General features: G+C 48.5%; 1 protein-coding gene across 1 annotated transcript in view; it reads left to right on the top strand.

The window, feature by feature from the left end:
- The window catches only part of CFAP77 (cilia and flagella associated protein 77), a 149,834-nt gene extending 136,353 nt beyond the window's left edge, over nt 1-13,481 (top strand). The window contains exon 6 of the mRNA XM_073637853.1: nt 13,311-13,481. Within this exon, the coding sequence (XP_073493954.1) occupies nt 13,311-13,433 (123 nt within the window). The 3' untranslated portion in view covers nt 13,434-13,481. The remainder of the gene's footprint in view (nt 1-13,310) is intronic.
- Nucleotides 13,482-20,820: the final 7,339 nt, after the last annotated feature.

Below are 20,820 nucleotides of genomic sequence, written 5' to 3'. Positions count from 1 at the left end.
GGCATTCTCCTGAGCTTTAAGAATCTCATCTTCCAAAACGGAGTCTAAAGCAGCTATCACAACACCTTCTTGTAAAATGTTTTCCTCTTTCTCAGCACCGACTATGGGAGAAAAACTGCGAGACAAGGCATCCGCCTTAACATTCTTAGTACCAGGGATGTAAGTAACGGAGAAATTAAACCGCGAGAAAAACAGTGCCCACCTAGCCTGACGGGCATTCAGGCGCTTGGCAGCGTCAAGATATATCAGATTTTTATGATCCGTAAGAACCTGAACGGGAAATTCCGCACCTTCCAAGAAGTGGCGCCAGTGTTCAAATGCGAGTTTAATAGCCAATAATTCCCGATTACCAATATCGTAATTCAATTCAGTCTCCGAAAATTTTTTTGAAAAAAATGCACAGGGATGTAATCCATCCCCGTTATCCTGAGACAATACTGCGCCAACCCCCACAGAGGAAGCATCAACCTCAACCAAAAACGGCCTAGTAACATCAGGCTGCATAAGGATGGGAGCAGAGGTGAACCTCTCCTTGAGATACACAAAAGCTTCAATGGCCTCAGAAGACCACTGAACCGCATCAGCACCTTTCCTGGTGAGATCAGTCAGAGGTTTGACAATACTAGAAAAATTTTTTATGAATTTTCTATAGTAATTGGCGAAACCCAAAAACCTCTGTATCGATTTCAAACCAATAGGCCTAGGCCATTCCTGCACAGCCTGAACCTTAACCGGATCCATCTCAAAACCTTTGCTGGAGATAATGTAGCCCAAAAAACTAATTCTCTGTACAGCGAACTCACATTTCTCCAGCTTAGCAAAAAGCGAATTGTTCATTAATAACTGTAATACCTCACGCACGCTCCGCCAATGAGACTCCAGATCTGGCGAATAAATCAAAATGTCATCCAAATACACAACCACATTTTTACCGATCAAAGGTCTAAGGATGTCATTAATCAGATTCTGAAAAAATGCAGGAGCATTAGTAAGACCAAAAGGCATAACCAGATTCTCAAAATGACCCACAGGAGTGTTAAAAGCAGTCTTCCATTCATCACCCTCCTTCATGCGCAACAGATTGTATGCCCCCTTAAGGTCAATTTTAGAGAACCACTTGGCCCCCAATAACTGGTTAAACAGATCAGGAATCAATGGCAGTGGGTAAGGATTGCGTACCGTAATTTTGTTAATCTCACGAAAATCCAGACAAGGACGTAAACCGCCGTCCTTTTTTTTTACAAAAAAAAATCCAACCGCCACAGGAGACTTAGAGGGCCTAATGTGACCGGCGGCCAAACTTGTCTGTATGTATTCCTCCAAAGCCTTCCTCTCAGGAATAGTAAGGTTAAATAAACGACTTTTAGGAAGAATCGCTCCAGGGACAAATTCAATAGAACAATCATAGTCTCTATGGGGAGGCAAAACCTGCGATTCTTTCTCAGAAAAAACTCTCCAAAAATCCTGAATAGGAACAGGCAATTCTCCCCTATCCAAAGCTGCAATACGCCCGTTACAACACTTGTCATAACATTTATGGCTCCAGGATTTAATTTCACTGGTAGACCAATCCAGTACAGGATTGTGAAATTTTAACCAGGGCAAACCCAATATTACTGGAGAAGGCAAGTTATTCAACACTACCAAATCCAATTTCTCATGATGAACACCATTAATAGTGAGAGGAAATTCACTGACCTTGAGAGTAATATTCTTCAAAGGGGAGCCATCCACAGAAACCACAGCAATGGGGGATGATAAAGGTTCAGGTTTTAAATTGAGTTTTTCCACGAATCCCCCATCAATAACATTCAGTGTAGACCCGCAATCAACAAACACCCGAAATTCCATTAATTTTTCCTGAGCAATCGTGGAAGCAGCTAAAAATATACCCTTGGAATTTAAACAGGCAATACGGGCGTGACTGACCATTTTTTTTTCTTTCTTCATACGAAGCTCACAGCCTTTAATCAAATGACCAGATTTCCCGCAATAGAAACACAAGCCTTCTGAAAAACGACGGTGTTTTTCTTGAGAGCGAGGTGCCACCGATCCAATCTCCATCGGTTCACCACTGTTAGTACACACATTATCATAACCAGAAACTGACATAGCAGAGGATTTGCTCTCATTAACCCTAGCACGCAGTCTTCTATCCACCCGTATAGCTAATTGCATAGCCTGTTGCAAATCCTCAGGTGTAGGATAAGCAATTAGCAGGTCTTTAACCTCTTCACTGAGCCCAGCAAGAAATAGACTTTTCAGAGCAGAATCGTTCCACCCTGTTTGAGTGGACCAACGACGAAAATGTGTACAATATTTTTCCATATTACCTGATCCTTGTTTTAAACGTCTCAACTCAGTCTCAGCTGATGCCACACGGTCAGGATCATCATATAATAGTCCTAAAGCAGAAAAAAAACTATCCACTGATCTGAAGCATGTATCACTAGGTTGCAAAGAAAAGGCCCACTCCTGAGGCTCTTTGCGCAAAAGTGACATTATGAACCCTACGCGCTGGGATTCATCCCCAGAGGACTTGGGTCTCAAACGAAAATACAATAAGCAAGCATTTTTAAATGAAAAAAATTCTCGATGTTCACCAAAAAATAAATCCGGCAAACATACCTTAGGCTCCAAGAAATATGCTCCAGGACAGTTACTCACGTGCTGACGGAGCTCGGCCACTTCCAGAGAGAGTCCCTGCAGGTGTTTAGCCAAATCCTGAACCGACACCATGATGGAACAAAAAAAATCTTTCCTTAGAGAATTTACAGGCTGGACTTACTGTTATGTTCTGCTACCAAAGCTAAGGAAAGAGAGGAGATCTGTCCCTACTATAAGACTCAGCTGAATCCCTACGATGTAACAGGGAACCTGATCCTGCGATCAGACCTGCTAAAGTCCTAATCTAGTCTGTATGGAGACCTATAGATTTGGGGAGGGAATCCCTACAAGTACTAAGGACTGGGAGGAATATGGGACACCTCCTAACAGAAAAAGTAGCAGACAGACGAACAAACAAAATAGATAGAACATAGAGGTCCGTAGACCAAGCAAACTAACAGAGTTAGATACAGAGCACAGGCTAGCTAGAAAGTAGATATACAATGAAGTCCAGCAAAGCCAGAAGGGCGGAGCAGGATTAAATAGGCCAACAAGGTCATGTGACCAGCAAAGGAAAAAAAACCTAACAGCAAGGTTCTAACACATCTTTAATACGGCCGGACAGACCCTCCCAGAAGACGGATACCAGAGCGTCGTTATCCCAGGCCAGCTCCGAGGCAAGGGTACGGAACCGTATGGCATATTGGCCCACGGTGAGACTTCCCTGACGGAGGCGTAGCAGTGATGATGCGGATGAGGTCTTCCGTCCGGGTTCGTCGAAGACTTTCCGGAAAGCCGTGAGAAAAGCAGGCAGGTTGGACACCAGGGGGTCTCCTCTCTCCCATAGAGGATTTAGCCAGGCCAGGGCCTCCCCGGTGAGATGGGACATGATAAATGCAATTTTGGCTTGGTCGGAGTTAAACTGGTGGGACAATAGTTCAAAGTGCAGGGTGCACTGATTTATGAAGCCCCGAGCCTGGGCGGAGTCGCCTCCGAAGCGAGGAGGTGCAGAAAGCCGGGGTCCGGGGTAGGATACCATGGTATTAGTGGGCAGCGGAGCTGCCGGATTGCGAGACATGGCACTGGCGGAGGTTGCTGGTGGAGCAGTCAGAGTGTCCAGGCGAGTATTGACATTCCGCAGGTGACCCAGGATGGACTCCTGTTGGGACCTTTGACGGGACAGTTCATGACACAGGTCCGAGAGCGAGGGAGCTTGGGTGCCACCGGGTTCCATGGCCCGAGCAAACTGTAACGGGTCTGGGAGGCGGAACCCCTGAGCTACTATACAAGGGGGCGGTCCTTGTAAGGGAGCGGGTGGCGACCAGGGAAGACTGGCAGGAAGTCACAGCAGGTGACCGGGACAGTCTCTGAGTGAACGGGCTGGAGGTCACGGCAAGTGACCGGGGCAGTCTCTGGAAGAACGGGCAGATGGTCACGGCAAGTGACCGGGGCAGTCTCTGAATGAACGGGCAGATGGTCACGGCAAGTGACCGGGGCAGTCTCTGAGTAAAGGGTTGGTACGACCTGTGGCGGCTGATGATAGACGTGAGCTCCCAGGTGAGCAGGCGAGAGTCTCTGGATGAACGGGTGGTCACAGCATGTGACGGCGGAGCCTCCAGGAAGACCAACAGACAGGCGGCAGAAGAGCGCTCCCAGGTGAGCGGGCAGAAGTCTCTGGACAGGCGGGTGGTCACAGCACGTGACGGCAGAGCCTCCAGGTAGGCTAGCAAGCAGGTAGCAGATGTGTGCTCCCAGGTGAGCAGGCAAGCTGGTCCATAGACAGACTGACAGGAGTTGGAAGGCAGACCGTCGGACCTCAGGCAAGCAGGCAGGTGGCTGGAGTGCGCTCCCAGGTGAGCGGACAGGCTGGTCCTTAGACAGACTGACAGGAGTAGTAAGGCAGACTGTCGGACCTCAGACTAGCAGGCAGGTAGCAGATAATCAGGAAGGAATAAGACAGCAAGCTGGCAGGAATCTGGCAGGTATCTGGCAGGTAACTGGCAACGGGACCTGAGGGCTGAAGCAGAGTAGTGAACAGTGCAACAACATTGCTCGGGCACCTCCATTTTGGAGGAGGTGCCTTATATATGGTGAAGTCCTCCGGCCATTGGCCGGGGACTCCTTAGGACGGCGCGCGCGGCCCCTTTAAGAGGGAGGGAGAGCGCGCGCGCGCGCCCTAAGCACAGTGGCCGGGAAGGAGCGCGCGCTGCCAGCAGAGCGGGAGGAGGACGCCGGGCACGGAGCAGAGAGGTGAGGGGAACAGCGTCCCTGCCTAGCAGAGGGCAGGGACGCCGGCGCTACACCCTTTAACCCTTTGTGGCACATCATGTCCATACAACTGAGAAGTAGGAGGGACTATATCTTAGTCTTCCTGAAACAGGAGGTTCCGGATGAACAGATTAACAAGCAGATCTCAAACTAGAAGTGACGAGACTGATATAAATGTGATCGGCGCAGAAGCTGCCGCTGCGCAAAGATGATAAAGCAGAGCCCAGTATAGACGCCCGCGGATGGCAGACTTGTCACCGCAGCCGCTGACACATTCCTCCCTCTCCCGTCTTCCTCCAGATACTTCTGAACCCATCAAGGCACAAGAAGCAGGAAGCAGAGGAGGATGATGAGACTCCTCACCCGAGCCCCCAGCGCACGCCTCCAATTAAATCAAAATTGTTTGTTTTTAATGGTCCTTTTACACTGACAAGTGGGCGATCATTCCAGCAGCGCGAGCTGTCAGGGAGCCGGGAGAATCCGCCGCTGATAATGCCCATTGCTTCCAATTAGGAGCAGAACTGCTCCTAGTGCATATCCTATTCCCCAGCTCCCCCCAAGGCCCCGGCGTCTCCGCACTTTATTTTTTTTTTTCAGATTTTTTTCTCTCCCTCCTTCTTCTTCACCGCAAATTACTGACACAAAACGGCCGCGTATTGATGGCGAATGTGCGCGGTCCGAACCTGTCGGCTTTAATGAGGTGATGGAAGTTTTCCTGCCTTTGCTAAGTTCTTTCTTGTTTGACAGCTGCTGGATGTTGACCTCATAAAACATTTAGTAATTCTCATTACTCACTGTCAAGCATCACAGTGACGGCTTCACCAAGTCATTTGCATCTAAATGTGTGAGCTTCGAGGGGTAGGGGGGCGCTGGGTGTCAGGATGGTCCGGGGTGGGTGGGTGTACCCTGCAAAGGGAGCTCCGCACTGCCGCTAGTTACACAGTCACCTGCATCCTATAGGAAGGTCAGTGTCTCTTCTGTGTGTATGGATGTATGTACATATACACACTGCACTTCTCCTGCCCCGTATACTGAGTGTAATTCTCAGTATCTGTATTATTCTGCGCATGTATGTATATATTGATATACTGTAGATAGATAGACAGACACACACATATATATACACTGCTCAAAAAAATAAAGGGAACACTGAAATAACCCATCCTAGATCTGAATGAATGAAATATTCTCATTGAATACTTTGTTCTGTACAAAGTTGAATGTGCTGACAACAAAATCACACAAACATCATCAATGGAAATCAAATTTATTAACCAACGGAGGCCTGGATTTGGAGTCACCCCCAAAATTAAAGTGGAAAAACACACTACAGGCTGATCCAACTTTGATGTAATGTCCTTAAAACAAGTCACAATGAGGCTGAGTATTGTGTGTGGCCTCCACGTGCCTGTATGACCTCCCTACAATGCCTGGGCATGCTCCTGATGAGGTTGCGGATGGTCTCCTGTGGGATCTCCTCCCAGACCTGGACTAAAGCATCCGCCAACTCCTGGACAGTCTGTGGTGCAACGTGATGTTGATGGATGGAGCGAGACATGATGTCCCAGATGTGCTCAATTAGATTCAGGTCTGGGGAACGTGCAGCCAGTCCATAGCTTCAATGCCTTCATCTTGCAGGAACTGCTGACACACTCCAGCCACATGAGGTCTGGCATTGTCCTGCATTAGGGGGAACCCAGGGCCAACCACACCAGCATATGGTCTCACAAGGGGTCCGAGGATCTCATCTCGGTACCTAATGGCAGTCAGGCTACCTCTGGCGGGCACATGGAGGGCTGTGCGGCCCTCCAAAGAAATGCCACCCCACACCATTACTGACCCACTGCCAAACCGGTCATGCTGAAGGATTTTGCAGGCAGCAGATCGCTCTCCACGGAGTCTCCAGACTCTGTCACGTCTGTCACATGTGCTCAGTGTGAACCTGCTTTCATCTGTGAAGACCACAGGGCGCCAGTGGCGACTTTGCCAATCCTGGTGTTCTGTGGCAAATGCCAAGCGTCCTGCACAGTGTGAGCACAACCCCCATCTGTGGACATCGGGCCCTCATAAAACCCTCATGGAGTCGGTTTCTAACCGTTTGTGCAGACACATGCACATTTGTGGCCTGCTGGAGGTCATTTTGTAGGGCTCTGGCAGTGCTCCTCCTGTTTCTCCTTGCACAAAGGTGGAGGTAGCGGTCCTGCTGCTGGGTTGTTGCCTTCCTACGGCCCCCTCCACGTCTCCTGGTGTACTGGCCTGTCTCCTGGTAGCACCTCCAGCCTCTGGACACTACGCTGACAGACACAGCAAACCACCTTGCCACAGCTCGCATTGATGTGCCATCCTGGATGAGCTGCACTACCTGAGCAACTTCTGTGGGTTGTAGAGTCCGTCTTATGCTACTACGAGTGTGAAAGCACAACCAACATTCAAAAGTGACCAAAACATCAGCCAGAAAGCATTGGTACCGAGATGTGGTCTGTGGTACCCACCTGCAGAACCACTCCTTTATTGAGGGTGTCTTGATAATTGCCAATAATTTCCATCTATTGTCTATTCCATTTGCACAACAGCATGTGAAATTGATTGTCAATCAGTGTTGCTTCCTAAGTGGACAGTTTGATTTCACAGAAGTTTGACTTACTTGGAGTTATATTCTGTTGTTTAAGTGTTCCCTTTATTTTTTGAGAAATATATATATATATATATATAGTTGATGGGCACACATGAGTTGGCCAATTTATGCGCTAAAAACCTTCATTTTGTGTAAGTACTTGTTGCTGAGCAAAACAGTTTAGATCTAATATTTTCATTAAGACGTATCTTGGCCATATGGAGTTCTGCTGCATTCTTTTGATATATATATATATTGCTCAAAAAATAAAGGGAACACTTAAACAACAGAATATAACTCCAAGTGTTCCCTTTATTTTTTGAGCAGTATATATATAGTGCATTGTGAAAGTATTTGGCCCCCTTGAACTTTTCTACCTTTTGCCACATTTCTGGCTTCAAACATAAAGATATAAAATTCTAATTTTTTTGGGAAGAATCAACAAAAAGTGGATACAATCGTGAAGTGGAACGAAATTTATTGGATATTTTAAACTTTTTTAACAAATTAAAAACTGAAAAGTGGGGCGTGCAATATTATTCGGCCCCTTTACTTTCAGTGCAGAAGTTCAGTGAGGATCTCTGAAGGATCCAATGTTGTCCTAAATGACTGGTAATGATAAATAGAATCCACCTGTGTGTAATCAAGTCTCCTATAAATGCACCTGCTCTGTGATAGTCTCAGGGTTCTGTTTCAAGTGCAGAGAGCATCATGAAGACCAAGGAACACACCAGGCAGGTCCAAGATACTGTTGGGGCGAAGTTTAAAGCCGGATTTGGATACAAAAAGATTTCCCAAGTTTTAAACATCTCAAGGAGCACTGTGCAAGCGATCATATTGAAATGGAAGGAGTATCAGACCACTGCAAATCTACCAAGACCCGGCCGTCCCTCTAAACTTTCATCTCGAACAAGGAGAAGACTGATCAGAGATGCATATATATATATATATATATATATATATATATATATATATATATAATATATTACACTGCACAGGTGTAGTTCTCAGTACCTGTATTATTCTGTATATATATACTGCACAGTACCACTTCTCCTATACTGTATACAAGGTGTAAGGGCTCAGTCAGACAGCCGTATAACACGGACGACTATCTCATGGCAATGCTCGGACTAGCCGTCGGCTCTCCTGGCCCGAGCATGACAGCTGCATAGAAATATATGCAGTCACACTCTGGTCAGGAGAGCCGCTGGCCAGTCCGAACATTGCGATGCGATAGTCGTCCGTGTTATACAGCTGTCTGACTGCACCCGTATTCTCAGTATCAGTGGTGTATCGCCAATGGCGGCAGGCCACACCACTGCTATGGGACCCGTGAGCCAGGGAAGACCAGAGCCCGCATCGGGCCCCGCCCGCATCCCCTTCCCCCCTGTACAGCCAGCACTGCCCTCCCCCCCAACCCGCATTCAACTGTATCGGCAGATGCCGATACTGTTGAAAGCAATGACTGAGGAGGGAGCAGCGTGTGACACTCCCATCATTCCTCCTCTGCGTCTGACGCAGCAGCGCGCACTGGGTCAGGCAGTGGAGCTGTGGAGACCGAAGCAGCGGGGGAACAAGGAGCGGTAAGTATCTATTTAAATTTGGTGCCCATATTACTGGAGGACTGTGGCTGCACTATGCCCTATGGTGGCTGCACTATGCCCTATGGTGGCTGCACTATGCCCTATGGTGGCTGCACTATGCCCTATGGTGGCCGGACTATGCCCTATGGGGGCCGCATTATACCATGGGGTGCATTATATTGTATAGAGAACCATGGGGGTGCATTTTATTGCGTGGAGGACCATGGGGATGCATTTTATTGTGTGGAGAACCATGGGGGTGCATTTTATTGCATGGAGAACCATGGGGGTGCATTTTATTGCATGGAGGACCATGGGGGGCACATTTTATTGCATGGAGGACCATGGGGAGTGCATTATACTATATGGAGGACCATGAGAGGTGCATTATACTATATGGAGGACCATGAGAGGTGCATTATACTATATGGAAGGCTATGTGGGGCCCTGATAATATTTGGAGGGTTAAGTGGGGCCATTATACTGTGTGCAAGCAATTATACAGTGTGAAGGTTTGTGTGGGTCCATTCTTTTGTGTGTGGGCCATTATACTGTGTGTAGGCCCATAATAGAGCATGGAGGGCTGTGTGGGGCCTTTATACTGTTTGGAGGGCTAGTGCAGGCCATTATACTGTATGTAGGCCCATTATAGTGCATGGAGGGCTGTGTGGGAGTCACATTTGGGGGATCGTGTTGTGTTGGGGTCACCATACTTTGCCTTGGAAGTTGAGGTGTGAATACAGTAGGGTCATTATACTGTGCATGTGGAGGAATCCACCATGGGGGTATCATACTGTGTTTGGGGGCACTTTTGTTGGCATCATACTTTTTATGGGGGCAATGGAAGAGGAATCTAGGACTTCAGCAGGAGGAAAATTACTATGTAAAGGATGGAAAGTTGTGAGATATGCTCTTTTGCGACCCCGACAATTATTTAATCTTTGTTTTTTTGAGGTGTGTGGGGGGGCGCAATTAGAACTTCTGCTATGGGGCCCTGTGACTTCTATGTACGCCCCTGCTCAGTATCTTTATCTATTATTCTCTATATATACACTGCACAGGTCCGCGTTTCCTGTCCTCTCGGCTGGAGGTTGTTCCAAACATCTTGGAGAAGTGACCCCAAGTCTTCTATGTATGAGACTTGTGCAGATCCTTCTGTGTCTTCATGTGATCCTAGCCAGACTGGATGATGTGAGATCAGGGATCTGTGAGGCCGGATCATCACTTCCAGGAGTCCTTGTTCGTTGTGTTTGTTTGTATATAGTGACATGTAAAAGTTTGGGCATCCCAGGTAAAAATTACTGTTAACACATTTTCTTTGTATCTTAGGCAAAAAGAAACAAAAGTATACCGTATTTTTCGGACTATAAGACGCGCTTTTTTCCTCCAAAATTTTGCAGGAAAGTGGAGGGTGCATCTTATAGTCCGATGTACATAAATATTGTGGCTGTGGGTGGTGGGAGATGTGGGGGAAGTGACAGCAGCTGAGTAGGGGGGCACAGGAGGCAGCAGCCACATGCTGCAGCCTACACCGTGCCTGCTACTAAAGAAAATTAATATTCACTGCTCCCCACGCCCATGGGTGTGGTGAATATTCATGGCCTTTAATAGCCGGCACGCTGACAGCTGAGTGTGCAGTTAGGGAGAATGAATGGTCACTGCTCCCCACGCACGCAGTCCCGGCATGGGGAGCAATGACTATTCCGGCTCAGAGCAGAACACAGCGCTGGAGGAGAGAGGAGGTGAGTATGATTGTTTTTTTTCTGTGCAGCGTGATGGGGATCAGGGGGTGCCAAGCATACCAGGATGAGGGGGCCATACATACAGGGATGAGGCATGAGGGGGGCCATACATACAGGGATGAAGGGGGCCATATATACCAGGATTAGGGGGGCCATACATACAGAGATGAAGAGTGCCATAAATACCAGGAAGAGGAATGAAGGTGCCATACATACCAGGAAGAGGGATGAGGGTGCCATACATACCAGGATGGGGATGAGGGCCACGTATAACAGGGAGGAGGGGGCCATATATACCAGGATGGGGAATATTAACAGAATTGGGGGACATTACCCCTATAACAGTGTCAGCAGCAGACCTCCTCCCCATTAACAGAGCATCATGACCACATTTTTTGCTTAATTTTTTTTTCTATTTTCCTCCTCTAAAACCTAGGTGCATCTTATGGTCCGGTGCTTCTTATAGGCCAAAAAATACAGTATTTTCATCTTTTACATATTAAAAATTACAAAAAGAAAAGTGGGCCGATGCAAAAGTTTGGGCATCCTGCATGGTTAGTACCTAGTAGCATCACCTTTAAAAGGTATCACAGCTTGTAAACGCTTTTTATAGCCAGACAAGAGTCTTTCAATTCTTGTTGAGGGATTTTCATCATTTCTTCCTTGGAAAATTCTTCCAGTTCTGTGATATTCCTGGGTCGTCTTGCATGCACTGCTATTTTAAGGTCTAGCCACAGATTTTCAATGATGAAGGGACTATGAGGGCCATTGTAAAACCTTCAGCTTGCGCCTTTTGAGGTTGTCTATTGTGGATTTTGACGTATGTTTAGGATCATTATCCATTTGTAGAAGCCATTCTCTTTTCAACTTCAACTTTTTTACAGATGGCGTTATCTTTGCATCTAGAATTTGTTGAATGCTTAATGCTTGGCGAGATGTTCTTTTCCTGAAATTCTGTGCCCTTTTTTCTCCACACATATCTTTGATCATTGTGACCAGAGTTCTATTTTAACCTCAGCGGTCCACAGGACTTGTTTCCAAAATGCATCAGGCTTGTTTAGATGTTCTTTTGCATACTTCTGACATTGAATTTTATGTCGAGGACACAGGAGAGGTTTTCTTCTGATGACTCTACCATGAAGGTCATATTTGTGCAGGTGTCTCTGAACAGTAGAACAATGTACCACAACTCCAGAGTCGGCTAAATGTTTCTGAAAGTCTTTTGCAGTCAAGTGGGGGTTCTGATTTGCCTCTCTAGCAATCCTACGAGCAGCTATCACTGAAATTTTGCTTGGTCTTCCAGATCTTATTTTGACCTCCAATGTTCCTGTTAACTGTTATTTCTTAATTACATTTTGAACTGAGGAAAGGGCAACTTGATAACGCTTTGCTATCTTCTTATAGCCTTCTCCTGCTTTGTGGGCCTCCACCATTTTAATTTTCAGTGCTAGGCTGCTGCTTAGAAGAACCCATGGCTGCTGTTTTTTGGCACAAGGTTAGAGGAGGCTGGGTTTCTATAAAGCTGGGAAATTTGCATCACCTGGCCTTTCCTAATGATGAGGGTGAACAAGCTATAACCCTAACAGGCTACTTAAGGTCTGAAAGCTTGGTCAAAGTTATCTGAGCATGCAAATATCCAAGAGTGCCCAAAGTTTTGCATCGGCCCATTTTCCTTTTTGTAATTTTTAAAATGTAAAAAGTGACCATATTTTTTTTTGGCCTAAAACACAAAGTAAAAAAAGAGTCTGAATAACAGAGAATCTGTCTGGATATATGAGTTGGCTACTTTGCATCCAGAGGGTTTGAGTATTAGTATTGAGCACACCCATTGATTGAACATCATATAACTTAGCTAGCTTAGGTTCTGATATTAATAGTATTACATTTATGTGTTCTGTTTAGAAATATAAATAAGTCCTGCCAAACAATATTTGATCCCGATCTTGTGGAGCCCGCATCATCCTCATCTCTGTGAGATATCTCGCGCCTGCGCAAACAAATCACGTCTCGCGCCTGCAAACTGGGCAAAGCATACTGCGCAGGCGCAAGATCTCTCACGGCGATGAGGATGACCCAGGAGACGTCAAGAACGGCGAGCAGCAGCCGGAGGGAAGGTGGAGAATCTGAAGCCACGCCCATCGTACCAGAGGGACCCGTTTAGAATACAGCGCGGGAGAAATTTTAAGATTTTTTGGAGCTATATAGGGGGAGTCAGGGGGTCATATATTTTGGTAAAGCAGCGTAGATGCTAAATAAGGGGATAGTTTAAGCTGCTGTGACAAAAGTGGTGACAGGTTCCCTTTAACTTTAGCCCTTTTAGAGATCATTTAATCTTCAACTTGCTTAACTGTTCACAATAATAATAATTGTATCCAGGGGTGCCCAAACATTTACATGCCACTGTATGTAATACATACACATACACTCCATCACTTCTGTACAACACAGAATTACTTTGGGTTGCTGATTTTTTCCCTTTGCTTTTTGTCCCAGGTTGCTCCTCATCTAGACACCTTTCCCAGTGAGAAGGCACGACAGAGAGCGTTCAGTGCCCACCGGTCTGATGCCGTAGCTCGTCAGGGTCTCCACGGACAGGGCATCTATAACATCAGCTGAGACCCCAGAACCTTCTGTGTGCAGTGCAATAAAACCTCCTGGATTTCATGGTTTCAGTTTCTGTGAATTAATTTTAGTCTTTGATAGAAACCTTCTGCAATTATCTGCTTGATCTTTAGGTCATCTTGTAAATGGTCCTCTGATCGCACTGATCTGTGGATCTTTCCCTATTTGCATAGAACTAGGACGCTACAATAAGCCATTGCCTTGTCCCAAGGAGACTGGAAAATGGCAGCAGGTTGGTTTTCTATAGGAGGCTGTATAATAAATAGGTGAAACTAAAAATGACCATTCTGAATTGATTAGAATACAGGATTTCACACCTTTTGGGTCTAACCAGTCAACTCCTACTCCCATTTGTCTAAAAACCCAATAACATCAGGATAGTGGAGGTGGTAAGAGAGTAGGTGGACCCCATGGAGCCCAAATGAATAGACCGTCCTTATAAACCACAGAAGGACATCTCTAAGTAAACCTTTCATATACAAGCACTGCCTAGAATTTAAAAAAAAAATCATGTTGCTTTCTTACCATAACAGCACCAAACTTGTCTACAGGCCAGGTAAGGTACTACAGTCCTATTTATTTCAATACAGCTGAGCTGCAATTCCAGAAATAGGCAAATGGGGAGCAATTTCTGGAGGAAAGACAGACAGGAAAGCAGTGAAGCAGCAGATCCCTACCTTTCAATCTGAGTATAGACTGAAGGACTTGCAACAAACTTCAGGTCACATGAGTGGCAGCATAGACTGTCTAAAAGGAAAACAGGAATCAAAGGCAATAGGGATGGTTGTATGAGTGTTAGGAGAGCTGTGGGGTAATAACAGTGGAGGCATCATACAGTGTGTGGGGGGGAATGTAATGTGGGGGCATCCTACTGTGAATGTGAAGAAAGTACTGTGGGGGCATCCTACTGTGTGTGGGAGGAATGTACTGTGGGAGAATCCTAGTGTGTGTACAGGATAATGTACTATAGGGGAACCATGCTGTGTATGGGAGAATGTACTGTGGGTGGGAGAATGTACTGTGTGGGAATGCTACGGTGAGTGTATGGGAGAGTGTACTGGTGCATCATACTGTGGGGGGGGTGAACTGTGGGGCTATCATACAGTGTGTGTGTATGGGAAATTGTACGAAGGGCATCCTACTGTATATGGCAGAATGTACTGTGTGGGAATCCTACTGTGTGTGTGTGTATGGGAGAATGTATTGGTGCATCATACTGTGTGTGAAGGAAATGAACTGTGGGGCTATCATAGTGTGTGTGTATGTGAAATTGTACTGAGGTCATCCTACTGTGTATGGGAGAATGTACAGTGAGGACATCATACTGTGTATTGGTGAATGTACTGGGGCATCTTACTGTGTGTGGGAGGGAATGTACTGTGTGGACATCATGTCCCTGATGAAGAGGACGAACTGTCCTTGAAACATTTAGCCAATAAACAACTTTCATTACCTGATGCTGGTTTGCCAGTGTGTTCTTACTTGGCAGTGCCTGTATAATACTGCTTCTTATTTCCTCGCTTCCCATACTGCTTCTTTGGGACTGTACTGTGAAGGCATCATACTGTACGTGAGGGCATGTACCATAGGGAGATTATACTGTGTGTGGGGAAATGTACTATGGGGACATCATACTGTATATGGGAGAATGTGCTGGAGGGACATCCTACTGTGTGGGGGAAATGTACTTTTGGGACATAAGTCTGCATGTAGGAATCAACTTTGTGGGCATCATACTGTGTGAGGGGTAATGTACGGTGTGGACATCATAAAGTATGTGGGGGAAATGTACTGTGGGGGCATCCTACTGTGAATAGGAGAATGTACTGTGGAGTCCTCATACTGTGTATAGTAGAATGTACTGTGGAGGCCTCATACTGTGTATAGTAGAATGTACTGTGGAGGCCTCATACTGTGTATATGGCTTTAATATCTCCCTCGTGGGACCTCCAGAAGCGAAGATATCCTGAAAGTTGGAGCTCTTAATTTTTGGGACCCTAGCCACATCCCATGATTAGCCCCAATAGGAGTTCACCAAAGAGAGGTATGTGGGCGTGGTTTTTCTCCAATAAAATCAGATTTTGATTTTTTGTCATTGTCAGACCTGGAAGACACAGTTCGCTGTGGTTCTGTACGGTTTCCCTAAAAGAAGTGTCGCCTTTCTGATGAGGGTGAGAGTGAAGTCCTGGTGGATTTGCTAGCAGCAGCCCGAGACGTAGAGTCTATTGAGGAAGCAGAATTCATCCCTCAGCTATCCGTGGACCAGAGATCCCAACTTGGGAGGTATACTGGCCCTACCTGGCCACCTTGACTGGTGCACCAGTGAAGACGCAGCTAGCAATCCACCAGGTAGACACAGGGAATCGCCGTCCAGTCTGGCAATGTGCATACTGTGTCTCCCTGGAGGTGCAAAAAGACATCAAGAGGGAGATGGACAAAATGCTATGCCTGGGGGTGATCCAGAAGTTCTAAGGTACGTGGGCCTCACCTGTAGTCCTGGTCCTGAAAAATAACCAGACATCCCTGTTCTGCGTGGACTACAGGAGGCTAAACGCTATCACAGACCCTGATGCATACACAATGCCACACATTCATGAGCTATCACTTAGCCGGTTCCTGTTATTTGACAATCATGGACTTGAGTCGGGGTACTGGCAGATTTCCCTGTCCAAGGAGGCACAGGAGAGGTCAAACGTCATCACCCCATTCAGAATGTACGAATCCCTCGTCATGCCCTTTGACATGAGAAATGCTCCTGTCACTTTACAGCAACTGATCAACCAGCTGCTCGAGGAACTAGATAGGTTTGCTTTCACTTACCTAGACGACATTGCCGTCTTCAGTCCCACCTGGAAGGAACACCTGGAGCCAGGGCCGGCGTTAAGGCAGGGAATACTAGGCATCTGCCTAGGGCCCCACTCTTTTGGGGGCCCCCAGCGGCTACAGCAGGAGCTTCACTGATAATAGCTTTATCAGTGAAGCTTCCTATGTAGAGACTGGTTGAGGACCTGTAGTGACAGCAAGATCATGTGACCATGATGTCACTACAGGCCTTGCAGTCTGAAGAGCTTCAGGACCTTTGGTAAAGTACAGGAGCACCAGCTACTGAACCTCCCCCATCAGAGTGATAGAAGCGCTCACTGGCCAGTGCTCCTGTCCTCCTGCACAGAGCCTGAGGGGAGGGGGAGACCCGGCACCTACCGAGCTGAGCTGCCAGATAAGTCGTCCTCCTCCTGCTCCCGTCAGCCTCCTCCTACTCCCGTCAGCCTCCTCCTGCTCCCGTCAGCCTCCTCCTGCTCCCGTCAGCCTCCTCCTGCTCCCGTCAGCCTGCTTCTGCTCCCGTCAGCCATCTTCTGCTCCCGTCAGCCTCCTCCTGCTCCCGTCAGCCTGCTTCTGCTCCCGTCAGCCAGCTTCTGCTCCCGTCAGCCAGTTTCTGCTCCCGTCAGCCTGCTTCTGCTCCCATCAGCCTGCTCCAGTCAGTCAGCCTGCTCCTGCCCCTGTCAGCCTGCTCCCGTCAGCCTCCTCCTGCTCCCGTCAGCCTCCTCCTGCTCCCGTCAGCCTGCTTCTGCTCCCATCAGCCTGCTCCAGTCAGTCAGCCTGCTCCTGCCCCTGTCAGCCTGCTCCTGCCCCTGTCAGCCTGCTCCCGTCAGCCTCCTCCTGCTCCCGTCATCCTCCTTCTCCAGTCAGCCTGCTCCAGTCAGCCTCCTCCTGCTCCCATCAGCCTGCTCCTGCCCCTGTCAGCCTCCTCCTGCTCCCATCAGTCTCCTTCTCCAGTCAGCCTGCTCCTGCCCCTGTCAGCCTGCTCCCGTCAGCCTCCTCCTGCTCCTGTCAGTCTGCTCCTGCCCCTGTCAGCCTGCTCCCGTCAGCCTCCTTCTCCAGTCAGCCTCCTCCTGCTCCTGTCAGTTTGCTCCTGCCCCTGACAGCCTGCTCCCGTCAGCCTCCTTCTCCAGTCAGCCTCCTCCTGCTCCTGTCAGTCTGCTCCTGCCCCTGTCAGCCTGCTCCCGTCAGCCTCCTTCTCCAGTCAGCCTCCTCCTGCTCCTGTCAGCCTGCTCCTGCCCCTGTCAGCCTCCTCCTGCTCCCATCAGTCTCCTTCTCCAGTCAGCCTGCTCCTGCTCCAGTCAGCCTGCTCCCGTCAGCCTCCTCCTGCTCCTGTCAGTCTGCTCCTGCCCCTGTCAGCCTGCTCCCGTCAGCCTCCTTCTGCAGTCAGCCTCCTCCTGCTCCTGTCAGTCTGCTCCTGCCCCTGTCAGCCTGCTCCCGTCAGCCTCCTTCTCCAGTCAGCCTCCTCCTGCTCCTGTCAGTCTGCTCCTGCCCCTGTCAGCCTGCTCCCGTCAGCCTCCTTCTCCAGTCAGCCTCCTCCTGCTCCTGTCAGTCTGCTCCTGCCCCTGTCAGCTGTCCCAGCAGAGGAGAGGGCAGGGAGGTGTTTGCTGGGACAGTGCTGCTGTGAGCAGAAGGAGCTGCACCTCACAGTGAGGAACATTTTCATTCCCTTCAGCATAAAACAGTGTGTGTAGTGTGTGCCATGTACAAGTGTGTGTATATAAGTGTATGTTTATATATTTGATTGCATTATTCTAACTTGTATATATGTTAATAGTATATGTAGATGGTCAGTTATAGACACAGTGACAGTGTGTGTGTGTCTTCCACATTTATAAATCCCGGCAGTGCAGACGAGAGCTCATAGGTGTAAACATTTTAGCAATTGCCAAATGAACGAGCAAAATGCTGCTTATTCATCGGGTGATTGGATTGTTTATGGCAGGACAAAATTTTTGTTCTCAGCAGCACATTGCCAGGTGTAAATTGCAGCCTCAGGGCAGCAAGTGTGGATGTTGGGGGTGATGGTGCGCGGGAGCAGCAGTAACGACACAGAGTCCTGTAATGCAGTCCAGGGTATTTACTCACAGTTCTTTATCCACGTTACTCCAGCTGGTCATAACGTCCCACGTCGCACTGTGTTCACCAGGTGAGGGGCTCGGCCTACTCCCAGATATCTTTGGAGCGTTTCACAGGACCCCCTTTGTGTGTCCTTTCTCTGGCCTGTCGTACCCCGCCAGTGACCTCGCTTCTGTCCGGCTGCCTCGGGCCTTCTCTTGGTAAACTTTGGCGCCAGTTTCCCTGACCCTATGTGGTGCCTTCCTAGCGGGTGTATCGAGGGGCTGCGCCACGTGAAATATCACAGCCTCCGGTTTCTAGCTGAGGGTAGTTCCCCGCCTCCACTAGTTTCGGGGACCGGTCTCCCCCTTTGGCCTGACCCTTCTACGCAGGTAGATTCGGGCATGCGGTGGAGACTCGCCGGTCCACACCCCTGGGGTCCCTTCGTTCCTTGTTCCTGGAGCCTCCTCCGCTCCTCTTTCTTCCTTCTTCCTCCTCCAGGCCCCGGCCTCTCTCTTAGGCCTGCCTGCGGAGCAGAGCCCATGCAGAGCCTCTGCCCCCACCTCCTGCTCCCTCTTCTCTCTGTCTGTACTTAACTTCTCCTCTTTGCTCTTTCAGTGCTGGCTGGGCCTCACAGGCTAGGCCCGCCTACGGAGCAGAGCCCCATGCAGAGGTCCTTACTCTGTCACTTCTTCTCCCAGACTGAACACTGTTCTAAGATGGTGCCCACCTTTTATACCTCCCTCTAGGTGCACCCAGGAACTGCCCTCTCCCTCCTATGCACTACAGGGTTCCCCCTTCCTCGGTGTTCCCACCAGCCAGGGACAGGGACTGTCGTGCTCTACTTGGAGCATATCGGTCGCCCTGTCCCCCGGAAATGTGGTGTAATGCATGCAGGTGTCGGGGTCCTGATCCACACTCCATCCTTACCTGGAAGTGAGATATCGCACATCTGGATGAGATGCAATACCTCTGTAGCAACTGAGCCCTCAGGGTGCTACACTTGCGTGGTCCCTCTCCCGCCTCCAGGCAACGACACTGACACTCGCTGCCGCAGCGGCGTCCTTGTTCCCTGCTGTGCTCCTTCCTGCTCTTGGTCTGTGCACGCCACACAGTCCTCCCCGCGGCACGCCTAGTGCGCATGTGTATGCCCCAGTATTCAAAGAGGCAGCACGCGCACTTTAGAAATGCCCCAGCCAGTAGCTGGGAGCAGGGCCGGCTCCAGGTTTTTGTGGGCCCCGGCAAAAGAGTCTGTGGGCCCCTTTAACACACACCACAATTCATGATGCACAGATACCGCAGAGAAATATATATACAGTACAATGCCAAAGATTTCACTTGTTACATTACATGAGATATATCTATTGTAAATTCTACAATAGCTCAAAAACCGGCGAATTCTCTCAACGTACAGTGCAGACCGGACAGTATAGTCCTCCATTCAGTATTATGGGCTCCATACAGTATAATGAACCCCATATATTGCTCCATACAGACTAATGGGCCCCATAAAATGCTCCATACAGAATAATGGACCCCATATAATGCTGCATACATAATAATGGACCCCATATAATGCTCCATACAGAATAATGGACCCCATATAATGCTGCATACAACATAACGGACCCCATATAATGCTGCATACAGAATAATGGGCCCCATATAACACTCCATACAGAATGGGCCCCATATAATGCTCCATTCATTTAAAAAAAAAAAAATCAAATACTTACTTGTCCTCGCTTGTGGCAGGTAAGGACTCCTCAGTGTCTTCCGGCTCTCTGACTACTTAGCAGAGGGCGCGCTGTACTGATGTAATCTCGCCCTCAGCCCCTGACACGTTACAGTGTCAGGAGACGCGGAAGATGCCAGAAATGCTGCGGAACAGGTAGAGGTAAGTATAAGGGCCGGGGCCCTGAGCAAGCTGGGGGGCCCATTCACGGGTGCTAGCACCTTTCTCCCCCAACTCATGGGCCCCATAGCACGCCAGAGTCCCTGACTGCAAGTGGGCCCCCTATCTTCCTCAGGGCCCTGGAACTTGGCTGGGCGCTGATTCCGGCCCTGCCTGGGAGGCATTGTTATGATCTGCAACAAGGACTAAGGAAAGATAGGGGAAAGCTGTCCCTACAGTAAGACTAAGCTGAATCCCTACGATGTAGCGGGCTGCCTGTTCCTTGTGAACAGACCCGCCTTTGTCCTCGGCTAGTCTGAACGAAAACCTATAGAAATAAGGGAGGGGTCCCTAAAAGTACTAAGGACTGGGACAAAAATGGGACACCTCCTAAACTGAAGTTGTTGCAGAACACAAAAGACACACTGACAAAAAGTACTAGAGGTCCAAGAGGACCAAGCGAACTGACAGAGATAGGCACCGAAGCACCAGGCTAGCAAAACAGTCAAACAACACTGAAGTCCAGCAAAGCCAGAAGGGTGGAGCTGGAATATATAGGCAGATGGTCACATGACCGCAAAACACAAGATAGAAAAAACTAACAGGAGGGTT

The sequence above is a fragment of the Phyllobates terribilis genome, unplaced genomic scaffold (genome assembly GCF_046119375.1).
Source record: "Phyllobates terribilis strain yellow unplaced genomic scaffold, ASM4611937v1 Scaffold_7__3_contigs__length_470593459, whole genome shotgun sequence".
NCBI classification, from domain to species: Eukaryota; Metazoa; Chordata; class Amphibia; order Anura; family Dendrobatidae; genus Phyllobates; species Phyllobates terribilis.
This window is presented reverse-complemented; position numbering and strand designations above follow the sequence as displayed.